The 20,415-nt window shown below is 43.9% G+C and overlaps 1 protein-coding gene across 1 annotated transcript in view; it reads left to right on the forward strand.

Moving 5' to 3' along the window:
- rxfp2a (relaxin family peptide receptor 2a) overlaps positions 1–20,415 on the forward strand; it is a 181,009-nt gene that overhangs the window by 91,058 nt on the left and 69,536 nt on the right. The window contains exons 8-10 of the mRNA XM_042309162.1: positions 4,824–4,895; positions 8,995–9,067; positions 11,505–12,168. Of these exons, the coding sequence (XP_042165096.1) occupies positions 4,824–4,895; positions 8,995–9,067; positions 11,505–12,168 (809 nt within the window). The remainder of the gene's footprint in view (positions 1–4,823; positions 4,896–8,994; positions 9,068–11,504; positions 12,169–20,415) is intronic.

The raw sequence follows: 20,415 nt of genomic DNA on the forward strand, positions 1-20,415 counted from the left end.
CTAAACCTATCCCCAAACCCTTAACCTATCCTTAACCCTAAACATATCCCCAAACCCTTAACCTAACCCTACCCCTTAACCTATCCTTAACCCTAACCCTAAAACATATCCCCAAACCCTTAACCTAACCTTAACCCTAAACATATCCCCAAACCCTAACCCTAAACCTATCCCCAAACCCTAACCCTAAACCTATCCCCAAACCCTTAACCTATCCTTAACCCTAAACATATCCCCAAACCCTAACCCTAAACCTATCCCCAAACCCTTAACCTAACCCTAACCCTTAACCTATCCCCAAACCCTAACCCTAAACCTATCCCCAAACCCTAACCCTAAACCTATCCCCAAACCCTTAACCTATCCTTAACCCTAAACATATCCCCAAACCCTAACCCTTAACCTATCCCCAAACCCTTAACCTAACCTTAACCCTAAACCTTTCCCCTAATGCAGGGAAACTGAGATCTGTCTCACCAAATTTCTATCAGCACGTTAAATATGCAACCAGAGGGGAAAAAAACTCTGGACCATCATTTCCTCCAGACACAGAGACGCATACAAAGCTCTCCCCTGCCCTCCATTTGGCAAATCTGACCATAATTCTACCCTCCTGATTCCTGCTTACAAGCAAAAAATTAAAGCAGGAAGCACCAGTGACTCGATCAATAGGAAAGTGGTCAGATGAAGCAGATGCTAAACTACAGGACTGTTTTGCACAGACTGGAACACAGTGGGCTCCACTGTACTGGCACCCCTGACTGGCACAAACAATGATTAAACAAATATAAACAATATCATTATAGAGATTAACTCAAAATACCAACATGTGATAAATACTGTACTTTATTAATGTTTCAATGGAACCCACCAAAATAATTGATTGATTTAATTAAAAATCAATGTCCTCCAAAATCAAGGTTTCACACTTAATGGCACCTTTACAGATGATTGTAAATAACATCTACCAAAATTAAACCAGGAATTAAATTCCACGTATTTAAGTTTATCTAAGGAACTATATTGAGCCATTACATCACTTCCTGTTTTCACTAGGGAAGCAAAATGAGGTAACACACATGCAACATCACGCTGTGATCCAACACCACGAAGAAAACAAAAAGAGACAGATGGTCGTAGACCTTCATAAATCTGGTAATGGCTACAAGAAGATCCACAAACGATTGACTATACCACTGAGCAATGTCAGGGCAATTATGAACAAAGGCAAAAGATATGGAAACAGTCGAAAACCTCATGGGACATCTGGTCCCCACAAGGTGAATAAACCACAAAACACAAGCACTCATACAACAGACCTACCAAAGGTGGGATTTGGTCCGTTCTGCAGCTAGCAGATAATAACAGAAACCAGCTGAGTCCGTATCACCAGATGTATCACGTTACCACACAGGAATGCAGCTCAACATGATCCATTTGATCACAGCGTCCGTTCATTGTAAAATCAACTATATATAAAAAAACAAGTCTGGTCATGGTTATAATCGCTGCTAAAACAACAGTGAATGTTTGTTAGCATCTACCTACCGGTGTGCAGATTCATTGTTTTTCTTCACTGTTTTTCCCAGTTTGCATAGTTTCTATTGGATAGTTTCTATTGGATAGTTTCTATTGGATAGTTTCTATTGGATAGTTTCTATTGGATAGTTTCTATTGGATAGTTTCTATTGGATAGTTTCTATTGGATAGTTTCTATTGGATAGTTTCTATTGTATATGCTCAAACTAGTAGACTAAAGGGTAGGCTGTTGGCCAGGTAGCCAGTAGAGAGGGTTGGCCAGATAGCCAGTAGAGAGGGTTGGCCAGATAGCCAGTAGAGAGGTTGGCCAGATAGCCAGTAGAGAGGTTTGGCCAGGTAGCCAGTAGAGAGGGTTGGCCAGATAGCCAGTAGAGGGTTGGCCAGATAGCCAGTAGAGAGGTTTGGCCAGGTAGCCAGTAGAGGGTTGGCCAGGTAGCCAGTATTTGGCCAGGTAGCCAGTAGAGAGGGTTGGCCAGGTAGCCAGTAGAGAGGGTTGGCCAGGTAGCCAGTAGAGAGGGTTGGCCAGGTAGCCAGTAGAGAGGGTTGGCCAGGTAGCCAGTAGAGAGGGTTGGCCAGGTAGCCAGTAGAGAGGGTTGGCCAGGTAGCCAGTAGAGAGGGTTGGCCAGGTAGCCATAGAGAGGGTAGCCTGTTGGTCAGGTAGCCAGTAGAGAGGGTTGGCCAGATAGCCAGTAGCCAGGTAGCCAGTAGAGAGGGTAGCCTGTTGGCCAGATAGCCAGTAGAGAGGGTAGCCTGTGGGCCAGGTAGCCAGTGGCCAGGTAGCCAGTGGCTATCTCACAAAAACACCAGTCATCCAACCAATAACACCTTCTACTATAATAATGACCAGAACAACTTCAGAGGCAATAATAAACCCAGTGATCATTAGATGATTGGTAAAGTGAAAAAGAAGTTGGGTACATTTTAATTTGAATTTATTTCACCTTTATTTAACCAGGTATTTATATATATAACCCTAACCCTCTATTTAAAAAAAACAATCTATGTACAAATGTAGAAGAGTAGGGAGGTAAGGCAATAAATAGGCCATAGAGGCAAAATAATTACAATTTAGCGTTAACACTGGAGTGATAGATGTGCAGATGATGATGTGTAGAGATACTGGGGTGCAGAAGAGCAAGAGGGTAAGTAATAATATGGGGATGAGGTAGTTGGGTGTGCTATTTACAGATGGGCTATGTACAGGTACAGTGATCGGTAAGCTGCTTTGAAGCTCGTTTGGAGGTTTGTTAGCACAGTGTCCAAAGAAGGGCCAGAAGTATACAGAATGGTGTCGTCTGCGTAGAGGTGGATCAGAGACTCACAAGCAGCAGGAGTGACATCATTGATGTATACACAGAAAAGAGTCAGCTCGAGAATTGAACCCTGTGGCACCCCCTTAGAGACTGCCAGAGGTCCGGACAACAGATTTCACACACTGAACTCTGTCTGCAAAGTAGTCGGTGAACCAGGCGAGGCAATCATTTGAGAAGCCCAGGCTGTTGAGTCTGCCGATAATGTGTGTGTGTGTGCGGTTCAAAACAAAAAAGCCATTTTAAAATGTCCCCAAAGTCTCAAAGGCCAATGCACAAATAATCAATCCCATACCGTTTCATAAATAGACAACAATTATAAGCAATATACTCCCTTTAAACACAAATGTCCACACCAGTGCCTTTACAGTTCCACACTGGAGCGAGCTATGGTCTTAGCTGTGACCTTCCGGCTTGCATCTGCACTTGGCGTTCCGATACAACCGTTGGTTTGTCGGTTAAAGCTTCGCAACAATGTTGCCATTCCAGTAAATCAACGGCAACACCTAGTAGAGTAACACCATTCACCACAGGTGTCAGACACCTAGAAGAGTAACACCATTCACCACAGGTGTCAGACACCTAGAAGAGTAACACCATTCACCACAGGTGTCAGACACCTAGAAGAGTAACACCATTCACCACAGGTGTCAGACACCTAGAAGAGTAACACCATTCACCACAGGTGTCAGACACCTAGAAGAGTAACACCATTCACCACAGGTGTCAGACACCTAGTAGAGTAACACCATTCACCACAGGTGTCAGACACCTAGTAGAGTAACACCATTCACCACAGGTGTCAGACACCTAGAAGAGTAACACCATTCACCACAGGTGTCAGACACCTAGAAGAGTAACACCATTCACCACAGGTGTCAGACACCTAGTCAGACACCTAGTAGAGTAACACCATTCACCACAGGTGTCAGACACCTAGAAGAGTAACACCATTCACCACAGGTGTCAGACACCTAGAAGAGTAACACCATTCACCACAGGTGTCAGACACCTAGTCAGACACCTAGTAGAGTGACAGCATTCACCACAGTTGTCAGACACCTAGTACAGTAACAACATTCACCACAGGTATCAGAGACCTAGTCAGACACCTAGTACAGTAACAACATTCACCACAGGTATCAGAGACCTAGTCAGACACCTAGTACAGTAACAACATTCACCACAGGTGTCAGAGACCTAGTCAGACACCTAGTGGAACACTGAACTTAAAACCTTACAAACTAAACGTGCCGAAAACAAACAAGACTCGTGCAAAGAGTTGCACACACAGTCAAATCTGCCACGCCAACCAAGAGTTCCCACACAGAGACGGAAGAGCTATATTTACTTCCTCCTTCCTGACAGCTGGTGCGCTCTTAAAGTGGCAATTACGATCTTGTCTCATCGCTGCAGCTCTCCAACGGGCTCGGGAGAGGCGAAGGTCGAGTCATGCGTCCTCCGAAAGATGACCCGCCAAACCGCTCTCCTTAACACCTGCCCGCTTAACCCGGGAGCCAGCCGCACCAACGTGTCGGAGGAAACACCGTTCAACCGACAATCCAAGTCAGCCTGCAGGGTCTGTAACCCGGGTCTGTAGTGACAACTCAAGCACTGTGATACAGTGCCTTAGACCGATGTATTGTATACGGTCTTCTCTCTCCATGACTGTACCGTAAGGTCTTTGGCTCTGTCTGTCTGTCTGTCTGTCTGTCTGTCTGTCTGTCTGTCTGTCTGTCTGTCTGTCTGTCTCTGTCTGTCTGTCTGTCTCTCTGTCTGTCTCTGTCTGTCTGTCTGTGTCTCTCTATGTCTGTCTCTCTCTCTCTCTGTCTCTCTCTGTCTCTCTCTGTCTCTCTCTCTGTCTCTCTCTCTCTCTCTCTCTGTCTCTCTCTCTCTGTCTCTCTCTCTCTGTCTCTGTCTCTCTGTCTCTCCATAACTGTTCTATAAGGTCTCTGGCTGTCTCTCTCTCACCAGCGTGTTGGATCATAACCCTTTGAAAAGTATCTCCCAAGACACCTTCACCGGCCTCACCTCCCTCATGTTCCTGTGAGTAGCACACACACAGTCCTTCTCTCTTTCTCTGTCATTCTATGTGTGTGTTCTATGTGGTCTGTGGCTGTGTGTGTGTGTGTGTGTGTGTTTCACCAGCGTGTTGGATCCTTTTTCTCCAAATTGCTTGTTTCATTCTTTTGCATTAGTAGTTAATCCTCCCAAGACACCCCCCCCATCTCAGGGAGAGGGAGACACAGACAGAGAGAGAGAGCGACTGAGAGACAGAGGTGGGTGGAGATACTGAGAGGTGAGGAGAGATACTGAGAGACGAGAGACAGAGAGGTGGGGAGAGATACTGAGAGTTGGGGAGAGAGACTGAGAGGTGATGAGAGTTGGGGAGAGATACTAAGGTAGGAGAGAGACAGAGGTGGGGAGAGAGACTGAGAGGTGTGGAGAGAGACTGGGAGGTGTGGAGAGAGACTGGGAGGTGTGGAGCGAGACTGAGAGGTGTGGAGAGAGACTGAGAGGTGGGGAGAGACTGAGAGGTGTGGAGAGAGACTGGGAGGTGTGAGAGAGACTGAGAGGTGGGGAGAGAGACTGAGAGGTGGGGAGAGAGACAGAGGTGGGGAGAGAGACTTGGGGGAGATTTAGGAGGAGAGACTCCAGAATTGGGGGAGAGACTTGTTTCATTGGGGGGAGAGACAGAGAGGTGGGGGAGAGACAGATTGGGGGAGAGACAGAGAGTAGAGACAGAGAGGTGGGGGAGAGACAGAGAGGTGGGGGAATGGGGAGAGCCAGAGAGGTGGGGAGAGAGACAGAGAGGTGGGGGAGAGACAGAGAGGTGGGGGAGAGACAGAGAGGTGGGGGAGAGACAGAGAGGTGGGGGAGAGACAGAGAGGTGGGGGAGAGACAGACAGAGGTGGGGGAGAGACAGAGAGGTGGGGGGAGAGACAGAGAGGTGGGGGAGAGACAGAGAGGTGGGGAGAGAGACTGAGAGGTGGGGAGAGAGACTGAGAGGTGGGGAGAGAGACTGAGAGGTGGGGAGAGAGACTGAGAGGTGGGGAGAGAGACTGAGAGGTGGGGAGAGAGACTGAGAGGTGGGGAGAGAGACTGAGAGGTGGGGAGAGAGACTGAGAGGTGGGGAGAGAGACAGAGAGGTGTGGAGAGAGACCGAGAGGTGGGAGAGAGACCGAGAGGTGTGGACTGAGAGGTTGGGAGAGAGACCGAGAGGTGAGAGAGACCGAGAGGTGTGGAGAGAGACCGAGAGGTGTGGAGAGAGACCGAGAGGTGGGAGAGAGACCGAGAGGTGGGGAGAGAGACCGAGAGGTGGGGAGAGAGACCGAGAGGTGGGGAGAGAGACCGAGAGGTGGGGAGAGAGACAGAGAGGTGGGGAGAGAGACAGAGGTGGGGAGAGAGACAGAGGTGGGGAGAGAGACTGAGAGGTGGGGAGAGAGACTGAGAGGTGGGGAGAGAGACTGAGAGGTGGGGAGAGAGACTGAGAGGTGGGGAGAGAGACAGAGAGGTGGGGAGAGAGGATACATACTGAGATAGGACAGGTATTGAGATGTGAGGAGGGATAGTGAGATGTGAGAAGGGATATTATTATTACATACTATCTGCTGAGGATCAACTGACTATCAGCTGACTATCTGCTGAGGATCAACTGACTATCAACTGACTATCTGCTGAGGATCAACTGACTATCAGCTGACTATCTGCTGAGGATCAACTGACTATCAGCTGACTATCTGCTGAGGATCAACTGACTATCTGCTGAGGATCAACTAACTATCAGCTGACTATCTGCTGGGGATCAACTGACTATCAACTGACTATCTGCTGAGGATCACCTGACTATCAGCTGACTATCTGCTGAGGATCAACTGACTATCTGCTGAGGATCAACTAACTATCAGCTGACTATCTGCTGAGAATCAACTGACTATCAGATGAGTATCTGCTGAGGATCAACTGACTATCTGCTGAGGATCAACTAACTATCAGCTGACTATCTGCTGGGGATCAACTGACTATCAGCTGACTATCTGCTGAGGATCAACTGACTATCAGCTGACTATCTGCTGAGGATCAACTGACTATCTGCTGGGGATCAACTGACTATCAACTGACTATCTGCTGAGGATCACCTGACTATCAGCTGACTATCTGCTGAGGATCAACTGACTATCTGCTGTGGATCAACTGACTATCAACTGACTATCAACTTACTATCTAGTGAGGAGGATCAACTGACTATCAACTGACTATCTGCTGATAATCAACTGACTATCAACTGACTATCTAGTGAGGAGGATCAACTGACTATCAACTGACTATCTGCTGATAATCAACTGACTCAACTTAATATCTAGTGAGGAGAATCAACTGACTATCAACTGACTATCTGCTGATAATCAACTGACTATCAACTGACTATCTAGTGAGGAGGATCAACTGACTATCAACTGACTATCTGCTGATAATCAACTGAATATCAACTGACTATCTGCTGAGAATCAACCATTCAGAGTTAATACCTAAACTTAACCTTAAACACTTCAAAATGTGTAGTTTGGATCAACTTTGACACCTGAGTAACATTGGAGGAACGTGTCATTCTGACATGAGACTGTGAGAGCTTGTTGACCATCTGTTACTGTACACCAATTAACAGAAGTTTGACAAGTTGCACTGCATCATTACATTACAATCCCTATAGTCTTGCCAACGAAGCACTCAGTAAGTACACTCTTAGAAAAAAAGTGCTATCCAGAACCTCAAAGGGTTCTTCAACTGTCCCCATAGGAGAACCCTTTGTAGAACCCCTTTTTTTCCAATGGTGGAAATTGTACCCAATTGTCATGCTTGAGTAAAAGTAAAGATACCTTAGCTCGCCCTGGCCGAGGTTAGTAAGACATTTAATTGTGTTACCCAGTAAAATACTACTTGAGTAAAAGTCTAAAACTTATTTGGTTTCAAATATTCTTAAGTATCACAAGTAAACATAATTTCTAAAAAATACTTGAGTTGTCACACCCTGACCTTAGAGAGCCATTTAATGTCTCTCTTTGGTTTGGTCAGGGTGTGATTTGGGGTGGGCATTCTATGTTTTGTTATCTATGATTTTGTATTTCTATGTTTTGGCCAGGTATGGTTCTCAATCAGGGACAGCTGTCTATCGATGTCTCTGATTGGGAACCATACTTAGGCAGCCCTTTTTCCCACCTGTCTTTGTGGGAAGTTGACTTTGTTTAGGGCACATAGCCTTTAGCTTCACGGTTTGGTTTGTAGTGTTTATTGTTTTGTTTGGCGTCCTCTTAAAGAGAAAATGCTCAACACGCTGGACCTTGGTCCTCTTCTTTTAACGGCCGTGACATGAGGATCAAAAGTAAAATGTTCAGTCATTTCATGTTCCTTATACTAACAAACCAGACGGCATGATATGCTTGTTTTTTTTTAAATTTATTAACGAATAGCCAGGGGCACACTCCAACACTCAGACACCATTTACAAACAAAACATGCGTGTTTAGTGAGTCCGCCAGATCAGAGGCAGTAGGGAGGACCAGGGATGTTCTCTTAATAAGTGTGAGAATTGCATCATATTCCTGTTCTGCTAAGCATTTAAAATGTAAAAGTACTTTTGGCTGTCAGGGAAAACACAGAGTAAAAAGTACATTTTATTTAGGAATGTAGTAAAGTAAAAGTTATCAAAAATATAAATAGTAAAATACAGATACCTTAAAAATACTACTTTACACCACTACCTTTTGGGTTCCATGTAGGACCCTTTCCACAGAGGGTTCCACATGGAACCTGAAATGAGTTCTTCCTGGAACCAAAAAGGATTCTCCCTGGAACCAAAAAGGATTCTACCTGGAACCAAAAAGGATTCTCCCTGGAACCAAAAAGGATTCTCCCTGGAACCAAAAAGGATTCTCCAATGGGGACAGCCGAAGAACCCCTTTGGAACCATTTTTTTCTGAGTGTGTTTTTGTGTTCATCTTTTCTCTCCAAATATGGCTCCCAGCTGTGTGTCTACCTGAAGGGGGTCCCAGAGTTGTGTGTTTGTGTGAGTCCGTGTGTGTGCATGTGTGTCCTTCCATCTGTGTGTGTGTATTCTCTAGACAACAGTGTGTTCTCTCTCTCCCCAGTTCCATGGTGAATACGTCTCTCGTGCAGCTCCCCCAACCCAGCCTCTGTCACCACACACCTAACCTCAGCTGGGTGTGAGTATATATCTATTTATCTTCCCATCTGAGTATACATCTATCTATAAACAGTGGGGGAAAAAAAGTATTTAGTCAGCCACCAATTGTGCAAGTTCTCCCACTTAAAAAGATGAGAGAGGCCTGTAATTTTCATCATAGTTGAAGTGTACCTATGACAGACAAAATGAAAAAAAAAATCCAGAAAATCACATTGTAGGATTTTTAATGAATTTGTTTGCAAATTATGGTGGAAAATAAGTATTTGGTCAATAACAAAGTTTATCTCAATACTTTGTTATATACCCTTTGTTGGCAATGACAGAGGTCAAACGTTTTCTGTAAGTCTTCACAAGGTTTTCACACAGTGTTGCTGGTATTTTGGCCCATTCCTCCATGCAGATCTCCTCTAGAGCAGTGATGTTTTGGGGCTGTTGCTGGGCAACACGGACTTTCAACTCCCTCCAAAGATTTTCTATGGGGTTGAAATCTGGAGACTGGCTAGGCCACTCCAGGACCTTGAAATGCTTCTTACGAAGCCACTCCTTCGTTGCCCGGGCGGTGTGTTTGGGATCATTGTCATGCTGAAAGACCCAGCCACGTTTCCTCTTCAATGCCCTTGCTGATAGGAGGTTTTCACTCAAAATCTTACGATACATGGCCCCATTCATTCTTTCCTTTACACGGATCAGTCGTCCTGGTCCCTTTGCAGAAAAACAGCCCCAAAGCATGATGTTTCCACCCCCATGCTTCACAGTAGGTATGGTGTTCTTTGCAACTCAGCATTCTTTGTCCTCCAAACACGACGAGTTGAGTTTTACCAAAAAGTTATATTTTGGTTTCATCTGACCATATGACATTCTACCAATCTTCTTCTGGATCATCCAAATGCTCTCTAGCAAACTTCAGACGGGCCTGGACATGTACTGGCTTAAGCAGGGGGACATGTCTGGCACTGCAAGATTTGAGTCCCTGGCGGTGTAGTGTGTTACTGATGGTAGGCTTTGTTACTTTGGTCCCAGCTCTCTGCAGGTCATTCACTAGGCCCCCCGTGTGGTTCTGGGATTTTTGCTCAACGTTCTTGTGATCATTTTGACCCCACGGGGTGAGATCTTGCGTGGAGCCCCAGATCGAGGGAGATTATCAGTGGTCTTGTATGTCTTCCATTTCCTAATAATTGCTCCCACAGTTGATTTCTTCAAACCAAGCTGCTTACCTATTGCAGATTCTGTCTTCCCAGCCTGTTGCAGGTCTACAATTTTGTTTCTGGTGTCCTTTGACAGCTCTTTGGTCTTGGCCATAGTGGAGTTTGGAGTGTGACTGTTTGAGGTTGTGGACAGGTGTCTTTTATACTGATAAGTTCAAACAGGTGCCATTAATACCGGTAACGAGTGGAGGACAGAGGAGCCTCTTAAAGAGGAGGTTACAGGTATGTGAGAGCCAGAAATCTTGCTTGTTTGTAGGTGACCAAATACTTATTTTCCACCATAATTTGCAAATAAATTCATAAAAAATCCTACAATATGATTTTCTGGATTTTTTTCCCCTCATTTTGTCTGTCATAGTTGAAGTGTACCTATGATGAAAATTACAGGCCTCTCATCTTTTTAAGTGGGAGAACTTGCACAATTGGTGGCTGACTAAATACTTTTTTTGCCCCACTGTATCTATACATCAAGTTGGCACCGATAGACATGGCCTTTCAGTTTCTGACTCCTAAGCAACTTTCCAGCATTTTTTTTTTTTTTGTGTCTTATTAGCTCAGACCTTTGCATTACTACATACAGCTGGAAAGAACGTTTGGATATCAGAGCGGATTCCATCTATACATCTATCTATCTATCTATCTCACCAGTGTTTCCACCAGAAATAAGACTTTTCTAAATTATATCCTTTGTTCGTACCCCCCAAGGCAATTCCACTGCTCCATGACCGGCAGAGACTAGGTGTTTGGAGTGGACTCTTAGTCCGACTCAGGAGGCGTTGAATACCACCCACCACTTCTGAGTATATTACTTGCTAATGTTCAGTCCCTGGACAATAAAGTAGACATGCTCAGGGCGAGGATCTCCTTCCAGAGAGACTTCAGGGACTGTAACATACTCTGTTTCACAGAATCTTTGCTCTCTCCAGATATACTGTCCCCGTCCATACAGCCAGCTGGGTTCTCAGTCTTTCACATCAACAGAAATTAAGAACTCTCCAGGAAAAAGAAAGGTGGAGTAGTTAATCATGAAACATACACTTTGTGCAAATCTGAAAGCACAATTTAACTACAGACCGAGAATATGGTCAAGCACAAACAGTCCAGCTATGCCCTCTGTATCAAACAGGCAAAACATCAATACAAACACAAAGTGGAGTTGCAATTCAATGGCTCAGACACGAGACGTGTATATGGCTCTCTCTCGGATTATAAATGGAAAACTTGCAATGACGTTTTGCTCCTGGACAAGCTAAACAACTTCTTTGCCTGCTTGGAGGGCAACACAGTACCGCTGATGCGGGCTACCACTGCTCCCGTGGACTACTACTGCTCCCGTGGACTACTACTGCTCCCGTGGACTACCACTGCTCCCGTGGACTACTACTGCTCCCGTGGGCTACCACTGCTCCTGTGGGCTACCACTGCTCCCGTGGGCTACTACTGCTCCCATGGGCTACCACCGCTCCTGTGGGCTACCACTGCTCCCGTGGGCTACTACTGCTCCTGTGGGCTACCACTGCTCCTGTGGGCTACCACTGCTCCCGTGGGCTACTACTGCTCCTGTGGGCTACCACTGCTCCCGTGGGCTACTACTGCTCCCGTGGGCTACTACTGCTCCCGTGGGCTACCACCGCTCCTGTGGGCTACCACTGCTCCCGTGGGCTACTACTGCTCCCGTGGACTACTACTGCTCCCGTGGACTACCACTGCTCCCGTGGACTACCACTGCTCCCGTGGACTACCACTGCTCCCGTGGACTACTACTGCTCCCGTGGACTACCACTGCTACCGTGGGCTACCACTGCTCCCGTGGGCTACCACTGCTCCCGTGGACTACCACTGCTCCCGTGGGCTACCACTGCTCCCGTGGGCTACCACTGCTCCCATGGGCTACCACCGCTCCCGTGGCCAACGTGAGCAAGACATCGCATTGCTGACGGGCCAGACGGCATCCCTAGCCGCGTCCTCAGAACATGTACAGACCAGCTGGCTGGAGTGTTTACGTACGGACATATTCAATCTCTCCCTATCCCAGTCTGATGTCCCCACTTGCTTTAAGACGCCCACCATTGTTCCTGTACCCAAGAAAGCTAAAGGTAACTGAATGAAATGACTATCGCCCCGTAGCACTCTGTCACCATGAAGAGCTTTGAGAGACGAGTCAAGAATCATATCACCCCCCCCCTTACCCAACACCCTAGACCCACTCCAATTTGTATACTGCCTCAAAGATATCCACGGATGACGTATTCGCCATCGCACTGCACACTGCCCTATCCCATCTGGACAAGAGGAATACCAATGTAAGAATGCTGTTCATTGACTAGAGCTCAGCTCTGAATTTCATAGTGCTCACCATGGTCATCATTAAGCTCTGGGCCCTGGGTCTGAACCCCGTCCTGTGCAACTGAGTCCTGGACTTCCTGACGGGCTGCCCCCCCAGGTGGTGAAGGTAGGAAACAACACCTCCACGTCGCTGATCCTCAACACAGGGGCCCCACAAGGGTGCGTACTCAGCCCCCTCCTATACTCCCTGTTCACCCATGACTGCGTTGCCACACACGTCTCCAACTCAATCATCAAGTTTGTAGACGACACAGCAGTTGTAGGTGACGGCCTACAGGAAGGAGGGCCCTGGCGGAGTGGTGCCAGGAAAATCGTGGACTTCAGGAGACAGCAGAGGGAGCACCCCACTCCACGTGGACAGGACGCAGTGGAGATTGTGAAAAGCTTGAAATCGGAAATGGTTCACCCACACAAACATTGTGGTGAAGTATAATAGTGCTTCTACAACCTCAGGAGGCTGAAGAAATGTGTCTCTTTGCCCATAAGACCCTCACAAACTTACAGATCCACCATTGAAAGCATTGTGTTGGGCTGTATCGCCGCCTGGTACGGCAACTGCACCATCCACAACTGCAGGGCTCACCAGAGGGCACACTGCCTACCCTCCAGGACATCTACAGCACTCTGTGTCACAGGAAGGCCAAGAAGATCATCAAGGACCTCAGCCTCGCGAGCCACAGCCTATTCCTTCCGCTATCATCCAGAAGGCGAGGTCAGTACAGGTGCATCAAAGTTCGGACCGAGAGAATGAAAAAACAGCTTCTATCTCAAGGCCATCAGACTGTTAAACAGCCATCACTAGGCGGCTTCCACCCGGTTACGTAACCCTGCACCTTAGAGGCTGCTGCCCCATATCAATAGACTTGAAATGACTGGCCACTTTAATAATGGAACACTAGTCACTTTAATAATGTTTACATATTGCTTTACTCATATGTATTTACTGTATTCTATTCTACTGTATTTACTAACTAGTCACTTTAATAATGTTTACACACTGCTTTACTCATCTCATATGTATTTACTGTATTCTATTCTACTGTATTATATTCTACTGTACTCTATTCTACTGTATTATATTCTACTGCATTTACTAACTAATCACTTTAATAATGTTTACATACTGCTGTACTCATCTCATATGTATAAACTGTACTCTACTGTATTGTATTCTACTGTATTGTATTCTACTGTACTCTATTCTACTGTACTCTATTCTACTGTACTCTATTCTACAGTGTTCTACTGTACTCTATTCTACTGTACTCTATTCTACTGTACTCTATTCTACTGTACTCTATTCTACTGTACTATATTCTACCGTATTATATTCTACTGTACTATATTCTACTGTACTCTATTCTACTGTATTATATTCTACCGTATTATATTCTACCGTACTCTATTCTACCGTACTCTATTCTACCGTACTATATTCTACCGTACTATATTCTACCGTATTATATTCTACCGTATTATATTCTACCGTATTATATTCTACTCTGAAAGCACAGATGCTTCAAAGCAGAAACAGCTTCTTTCTCAAGGCTTTCAGACTGTTAAATAGTCACCAGCCTCCACCCAGTACCCTGATCTTTAGTGTTACTAGATGGCTAGCACCATGCACCTTGGAGGCTACTGCTGTACATAGACATGGAACACTGGTCACTTTAATAATGTTTACATACTGTTTAACTCCTTCAAGACTATTGGAAAAATTCCAGGTGAAACTGTGTCGTGGAAATGTCCTGTATTTACCAAATCATGAGAGCAAACCACAAACAAGTCAGAGTTAGTTATCACAAAGTCCATCTTTAATTATATGAGCTCTATCACAACCCTGTGACTCTCAGATCGATTCAGTGTCTATCAATGAATTCTCTGAGAGTCCCTTACACATTGCAACTGAGATCCTTTATAGCAAAGACACACATAGCCAGACAGCATTGGCCATAATTTATCGTTCAGCTTTGTCTCCTAAACTATGTTCTTTTCTCAAACTCAGAACCTAAACAAATCCTTCTATCAACAGGCATATATCAAATCCACCTCCTTGACAAGATCACAGAGACACATTGACTGGCACACAGCCATTGTGGAGCCAAGAGATACACGCTTGACCTCTCCCCTCTCTGCGGCCCAAATAACTTAGTCTTGACAGAGACCAGATAACTGCAAACCCGCCAAAGTATTATACAAAAATAACATTCTGATGAGAAGTAACTTAAAAAAACATATGATGAATATAAAACATCTTACCTATGTTACCAACTAATTCTGATTATTCCCCAACAACTGGTTGAGAGAATGCCAAGAGTGTGCAAAGATATCATCAAGGCAAAGGGTGGCTACTTTGAAGAATCTCAAATCTCAAATATATTTTGATTTGTTTAACACTTTTGGTTACTACATGATTCCATATGTGTTATTTCATAGTTTTGATGTCTTCACTATTATTCTACAATGTAGAAAATAGTAAAAATAAAGAAGAACTGGAATGTCCACTCTTGACTGGTCCTTTATATATATATATAGTATAACATTTTTTTTAAAGAATAGTAATATGTATATATATATATTATATGTATATATATATATATATATATATATATATAGTATAACATTTTTTTAAAGAATAGTAATATGTATATATATATTATATGTATATTTTATACTCAGTATTCTGACATTGCTCATCCTAATAGTCCTGTAATTCTTAATTCTATACGTTTTAGATTTCTGTGTATTGTTGAGTATTGTTTGATATTATTGCACTGTTGGAGCTAGGAACACAAAGCATTTCTCTACATCCACAATAACATCTGCTAAATATACTGCATGAGCAAAAGTATGTGGACACCTGCTCGTCGAACATCTCATTCCAAAATCCTGGGCATTAATATGGTGTTGATTCCTCACTTGCTGCGGGAACTTGGTTCAGCCACAAGAGCAGTGATGTTGGGCGTTCCAATTCATCCCAAAGGTGTGGGTTACAATTCATTCCAAATATGGATTGTATTTACAATGGTGTTTGTTCTTCAAAAATCAAATCAAATCAAATTGATTTATATAGCCCTTCGTACATCAGCTGACATCTCAAAGTGCTATACAGAAACCCAGCCTAAAACCCCAAACAGAAAGCAATGCAGGTGTAGAAGCACGGTGGCTAGGAAAAACTCCCTAGAAAGGCCAAAAGAGAGAATTAGAGAGAGCATACTTAAATTCACACAGGACACCGGATAGGACAGGAGAAGTACTCCAGATATAACAAACTGACCCTAGCCCTTCGACATATAAACTACTGGTTGTGCTGGTTGCCCTTTTCTTTTGGCAACAGGTCACATCTTGCTGCTGTGATGGCACACTGTGGTATTTCACCCAATAGATATAGGAGTTTATCAAAATGTGATTTATTTTCAAATTCTTTGTGGATCTTTGTAATCTGAGGGAAATATGTGTCTCTAATATGGTCATACATTGGGCAGGAGGTTAGGAAGTGCAGCTCAGTTTCCACCTCATTTTGTGGGCAGTGAGCACATAGCCTGTCTTCTCTTGAGAGCCATGTCTGTCTACGGCGGCCTTTCTCAATAGCAAGGCTATCCTCACTAAGTCTGTACATTGTCAAAGCTTTCCTTAATTTTGGGTCAGTCACAGTGGTCAGGTATTCTGCCGCTGTGTACTCTCTGTTTAGGGCTAAATAGCATTCTAGTTTGCTCTGGTTTTTTGTTAATTCCTTCCAATGTGTCAAGGAATTATCTTTTTGTTTTCTCATGATTTGGTTGGGTCTAATTGTGTTGCTGTCCTGGGGCTCTGTGGGGTGTGTTTGTGTTTGTGAACAGAGCCCCGGTACCAGCTTGCTTAGTGGACTCTGCTCCAGGTTCATCTCTCTGTAGGTGATGGCTTTGTTGTGGAAGGTTTGGGAATCGCTTCCTTTTAGGTGGTTGGAAAATGTAATGGCTCTTTTATGGATTTGAATAATTAGTGGGTATCGGCCTAATTCTGCTCTGCATGCATTATTTGGTTTTCTACGTTGTACACTGTGGATATTTTTGCAGAATTTGCATGCAGAGTCTCAATTTGGTGTTTGTCCCATTTTGTGAATTATTGGTTGGTGAGCAGACCCCAGACCTCACAACCATAAGGACAATGGGCTATATGACTGATTCAAGTATTTTTAGCCAGATCCTAATTGGTATGTTGAATTTTATGTTCCTTTTGATGGCATAGAATGCCCTTCTTGCCTTGTCTCTCAGATTGTTCACAGCTTTGTGGAAGTTATCTATCTCATCTGTCTGTCTGTCTGTCTGTCTGTCTGTCTGTCTGTCCATCCTATCCCTATTGAATATGTATCATAATAATAATTTGACTGTCAGCATTAATCCATCCATCCCATTATTAGTAAAAACAAAGACAGAAATACAGACTTTAAGAGGTTATTTTCTTCTGCAGCAAAGTTATTGTTATTAACACACACACAGAGAGAGAGAGCTATATATCCCTCCAGTTTGAAGGGATTAGATTAGTATCCGGCTGCAGACAAAGATAAGGATAATGTTAGCCAGCGGTCAGCCTGACCGTGTGATGTAACAGTGTACACCAATGTTCTCTGTCCCTCTCTTTCCCTCTCTCTCTCTCTGTCTCTGTATCTGTCTCTCTCTCTCTCTTTCTCTCTCTTTCTCTCTTTCCCTCTCTCTCTCTCTCTCTCTTTCTCTCTCTTTCCCTCTCTCTCTGTCTCTCTCTCTCTCTGTCTCTCTCTCTGTCTCTCTCTCTCTCTCTCTCTCTCTCTCTCTCTCTCTCTTTCTCTCTCCAGGGATTTTGAGGGGAACCAGGTCTTAACCATCAACTACTCCACTCTGATAACCTGCAGCCAGCTCACTGTACTGTAAGTACAAAGCACCGGTTTGTGTGTGTGTGTGTGTGTGTGTGTGTGTGTGTGTGTGTGTGTGTGTGTAATGGGCATCATGAACCCATTACTTTAGAAAGTGGTGGCACTGTATGTAAAACACGTCTAGTATTGTGGCTAAGGCCTCTTACCCTGTCAGTCACACACATCAATCTACTGCAGTAACACGTCTAGCTCATTACCTGGACGTTACAACACGTTACATGGGATCATACCCACACATCGTCAATACAGGCACGTATCATGGGATCATACCCACACATCGTCAATACAGGCACGTATCATGGGATCATACCCACGCATCGTCAATACAGGCACGTATCATGGGATCATACCCACACATTGTCAATACAGGCACGTATCATGGGATCATACCCACACATCGTCAATACAGGCACGTATCATGGGATCATACCCACGCATCGTCAATACAGGCACGTATCATGGGATCATACCCACGCATCGTCAATACAGGCACGTATCATGGGATCGTACCCACACATCGTCAATACAGGCACATATTATGCATTCCTAATTAATACACAAAATATCATGATATTATCATTTAGTTGAGTACATTTTAACCAAGTATTGTTCTAAGTATTTTTCTAAGCATACCTCTTGATCAGTCTTTTATTCTCCTGACTGGGGGTGCTTTTTTAGAATAAACTAAATATGTTTCTCTGCATCTCTGCTAAATTCTGGGGTGAAAGATGAAAAGGAATGTGAGTCTTTGTTCAGTACATTTAGTTAATAGTTATTGCTTCCTTTTCTATAGTCCACCTTGACAGCAGGCACGCCAGCTAAGATAGTTAGCTAGTCTACCTGATAGCTAGTTAAATAGTTTTGAGGTTGGTAGATAGGGCCCCTTCCTGGTTAGCGAAAGCTAACTTCATAAAATTGCTAGGTTAATCAATCAAATGTATTTATAAAGCCCATTTTACGTTTGTATTTTTTTTATTTTATCTTTATTTAACTAGGCAAATCAGTTAAGAACAAATCCGTATTTACAATGACGGCCTAGGAACAGTGGGTTAAACTGCCTTCTTCAGGGGCAGAACGACACATTTTGTTTTACCTTGACATCGATAGATGTCACAAAGTGCACAGAAACCCAACCTAAAACCCCAAACAGCAAGCGACACAGATGTAGAAGTAAGGCAAGGTATTACAGTGAAACAACCAAATATTTTTGTTGTATTTATTTATCAAGAAGGAATCAATATCTCAGTTCCTTTCTGTTTCTATTACAGCATCTTTAAGACAACCTGAGGTTGGTAGGATACAATATCCTACAGACGTGTCTGGTAGATACCAAGACAGGGACTTCCTGTTAAAACCATGTCTGGTAGATACCAAGACAGGTACTTCCTGTTAAAACCATGTCTGGTTGATACCAAGACAGGGACTTCCTGTTAATACCTACGTTCTTAAAGACTTTGTAAAGTCTAGAGAGCCATGTCTATCTACGGCGGCCTTTCTCAATAGCAAGGCTATGCTCACTGAGTCTGTACATAGTCAAATAGTTATGTTCCTTTTGATGGCATAGAATACCCTTCTTCACAGCTTTGTGGAAGTTACCTGTGGCGCTGATGTTTAGGCCAAGGTATGTATAGTTTTTTGTGTGCTCTAGGGCAACAGTGTCTAGATGGAATTTGTATTTGTGGTCCTGGCGACTGGACCTTTTTTGGAACACCATTATTTTGGTCTTACTGAGATTTACCGTCAGGGCCCAGGTCTGACAGAATCTTTGCAGAAGATCTAGGTGCTGCTGTAGGCTCTCCTTGGTTGGTGACAGAAGCACCAGATCATCAGCAAACAGTAGACATTTGACTTCAGTTTCTAGTAGGGTGAGGCCGGGTGCTGCAGACTCTTCTAGTGCCCGCGCCAATTCGTTGATATATATGTTGAAGAGGGTGGAGCTTAAGCTTCATCCCTGTCTCACCCCATGACCCTGTGTGAAGAAATTAGTGTGTTCTTTGCCAATTTTAACCGCACACTTGTTGTTTGTGTACATGGATTTTATAATGTCGTATGTTTTACCCCCAACACCACTTTGCCTCATGCCAAATTGAGTCAGGCTTTTGAAATCAACAAAGCATGAGAAGACTTTGCCTTTGTTTAGGTTTGTTCGGTTGTCAATTAGGGTGTGCAGGGTGAATACATGGTCTGTTGTACGGTAATTTGGTAAAAAGCCAATTTGACATTTGCTCAGTACATTGTTTTCATTGAGGATATGTACGAGTCTGCTGTTAATGATAATGCAGAGGATTTTCCCAAGGTTACTGTTGACGCATATTCCACAGAAGTAATTTGGGTCAAATTTGTCTACACTTTTGTGGATTGGGGTGATCAGTCCTTGGTTCCAAATATTGGGTAAGATGCCAGAGCTAAGGATGATGTTAAAGAGTTTTAGTATAGCCAATTGGAATTTGTTGTCTGTATATTTGATCATTTCATTGAGGATACCATCAACACCACAGGCCTTTTTGTGTTGGAGGGTTTTTATTTTGTCCTGTAGCTCATTCAATGTAATTGGAGAATCCAGTGGGTTCTGGTAGTCTTTAATAGTTGATTCTAAGATCTGTATTTGATCATGTATATGTTTTTGCTCTTTATTCTTTGTTATAGAGCCAATCAGATTGGAGAAGTGGTTTACCAATACATCTCCATTTTGGATAGATAATTCTTCGTGTTGTTGTTTGTTTAGTGTTTTCCAATTTTCCCAGAAGTGGTTTGAGTCTATGGATTCTTCAATTACATTGAGCTGATTTCTGACATGCTGTTCCTTCTTTTTCCGTAGTGTATTTCTGTATTTGTCACTGTTGTTCATTTTCTTTGGTTTTCTATTTGAGATTTTTAGATTTGATAGGGAAGCTGAGAGGTAAAATATACTGTTAAGATTTTATAC

The sequence above is a fragment of the Oncorhynchus tshawytscha genome, linkage group LG30, assembly GCF_018296145.1.
Source record: "Oncorhynchus tshawytscha isolate Ot180627B linkage group LG30, Otsh_v2.0, whole genome shotgun sequence".
Classification (NCBI taxonomy): domain Eukaryota; kingdom Metazoa; phylum Chordata; class Actinopteri; order Salmoniformes; family Salmonidae; genus Oncorhynchus; species Oncorhynchus tshawytscha.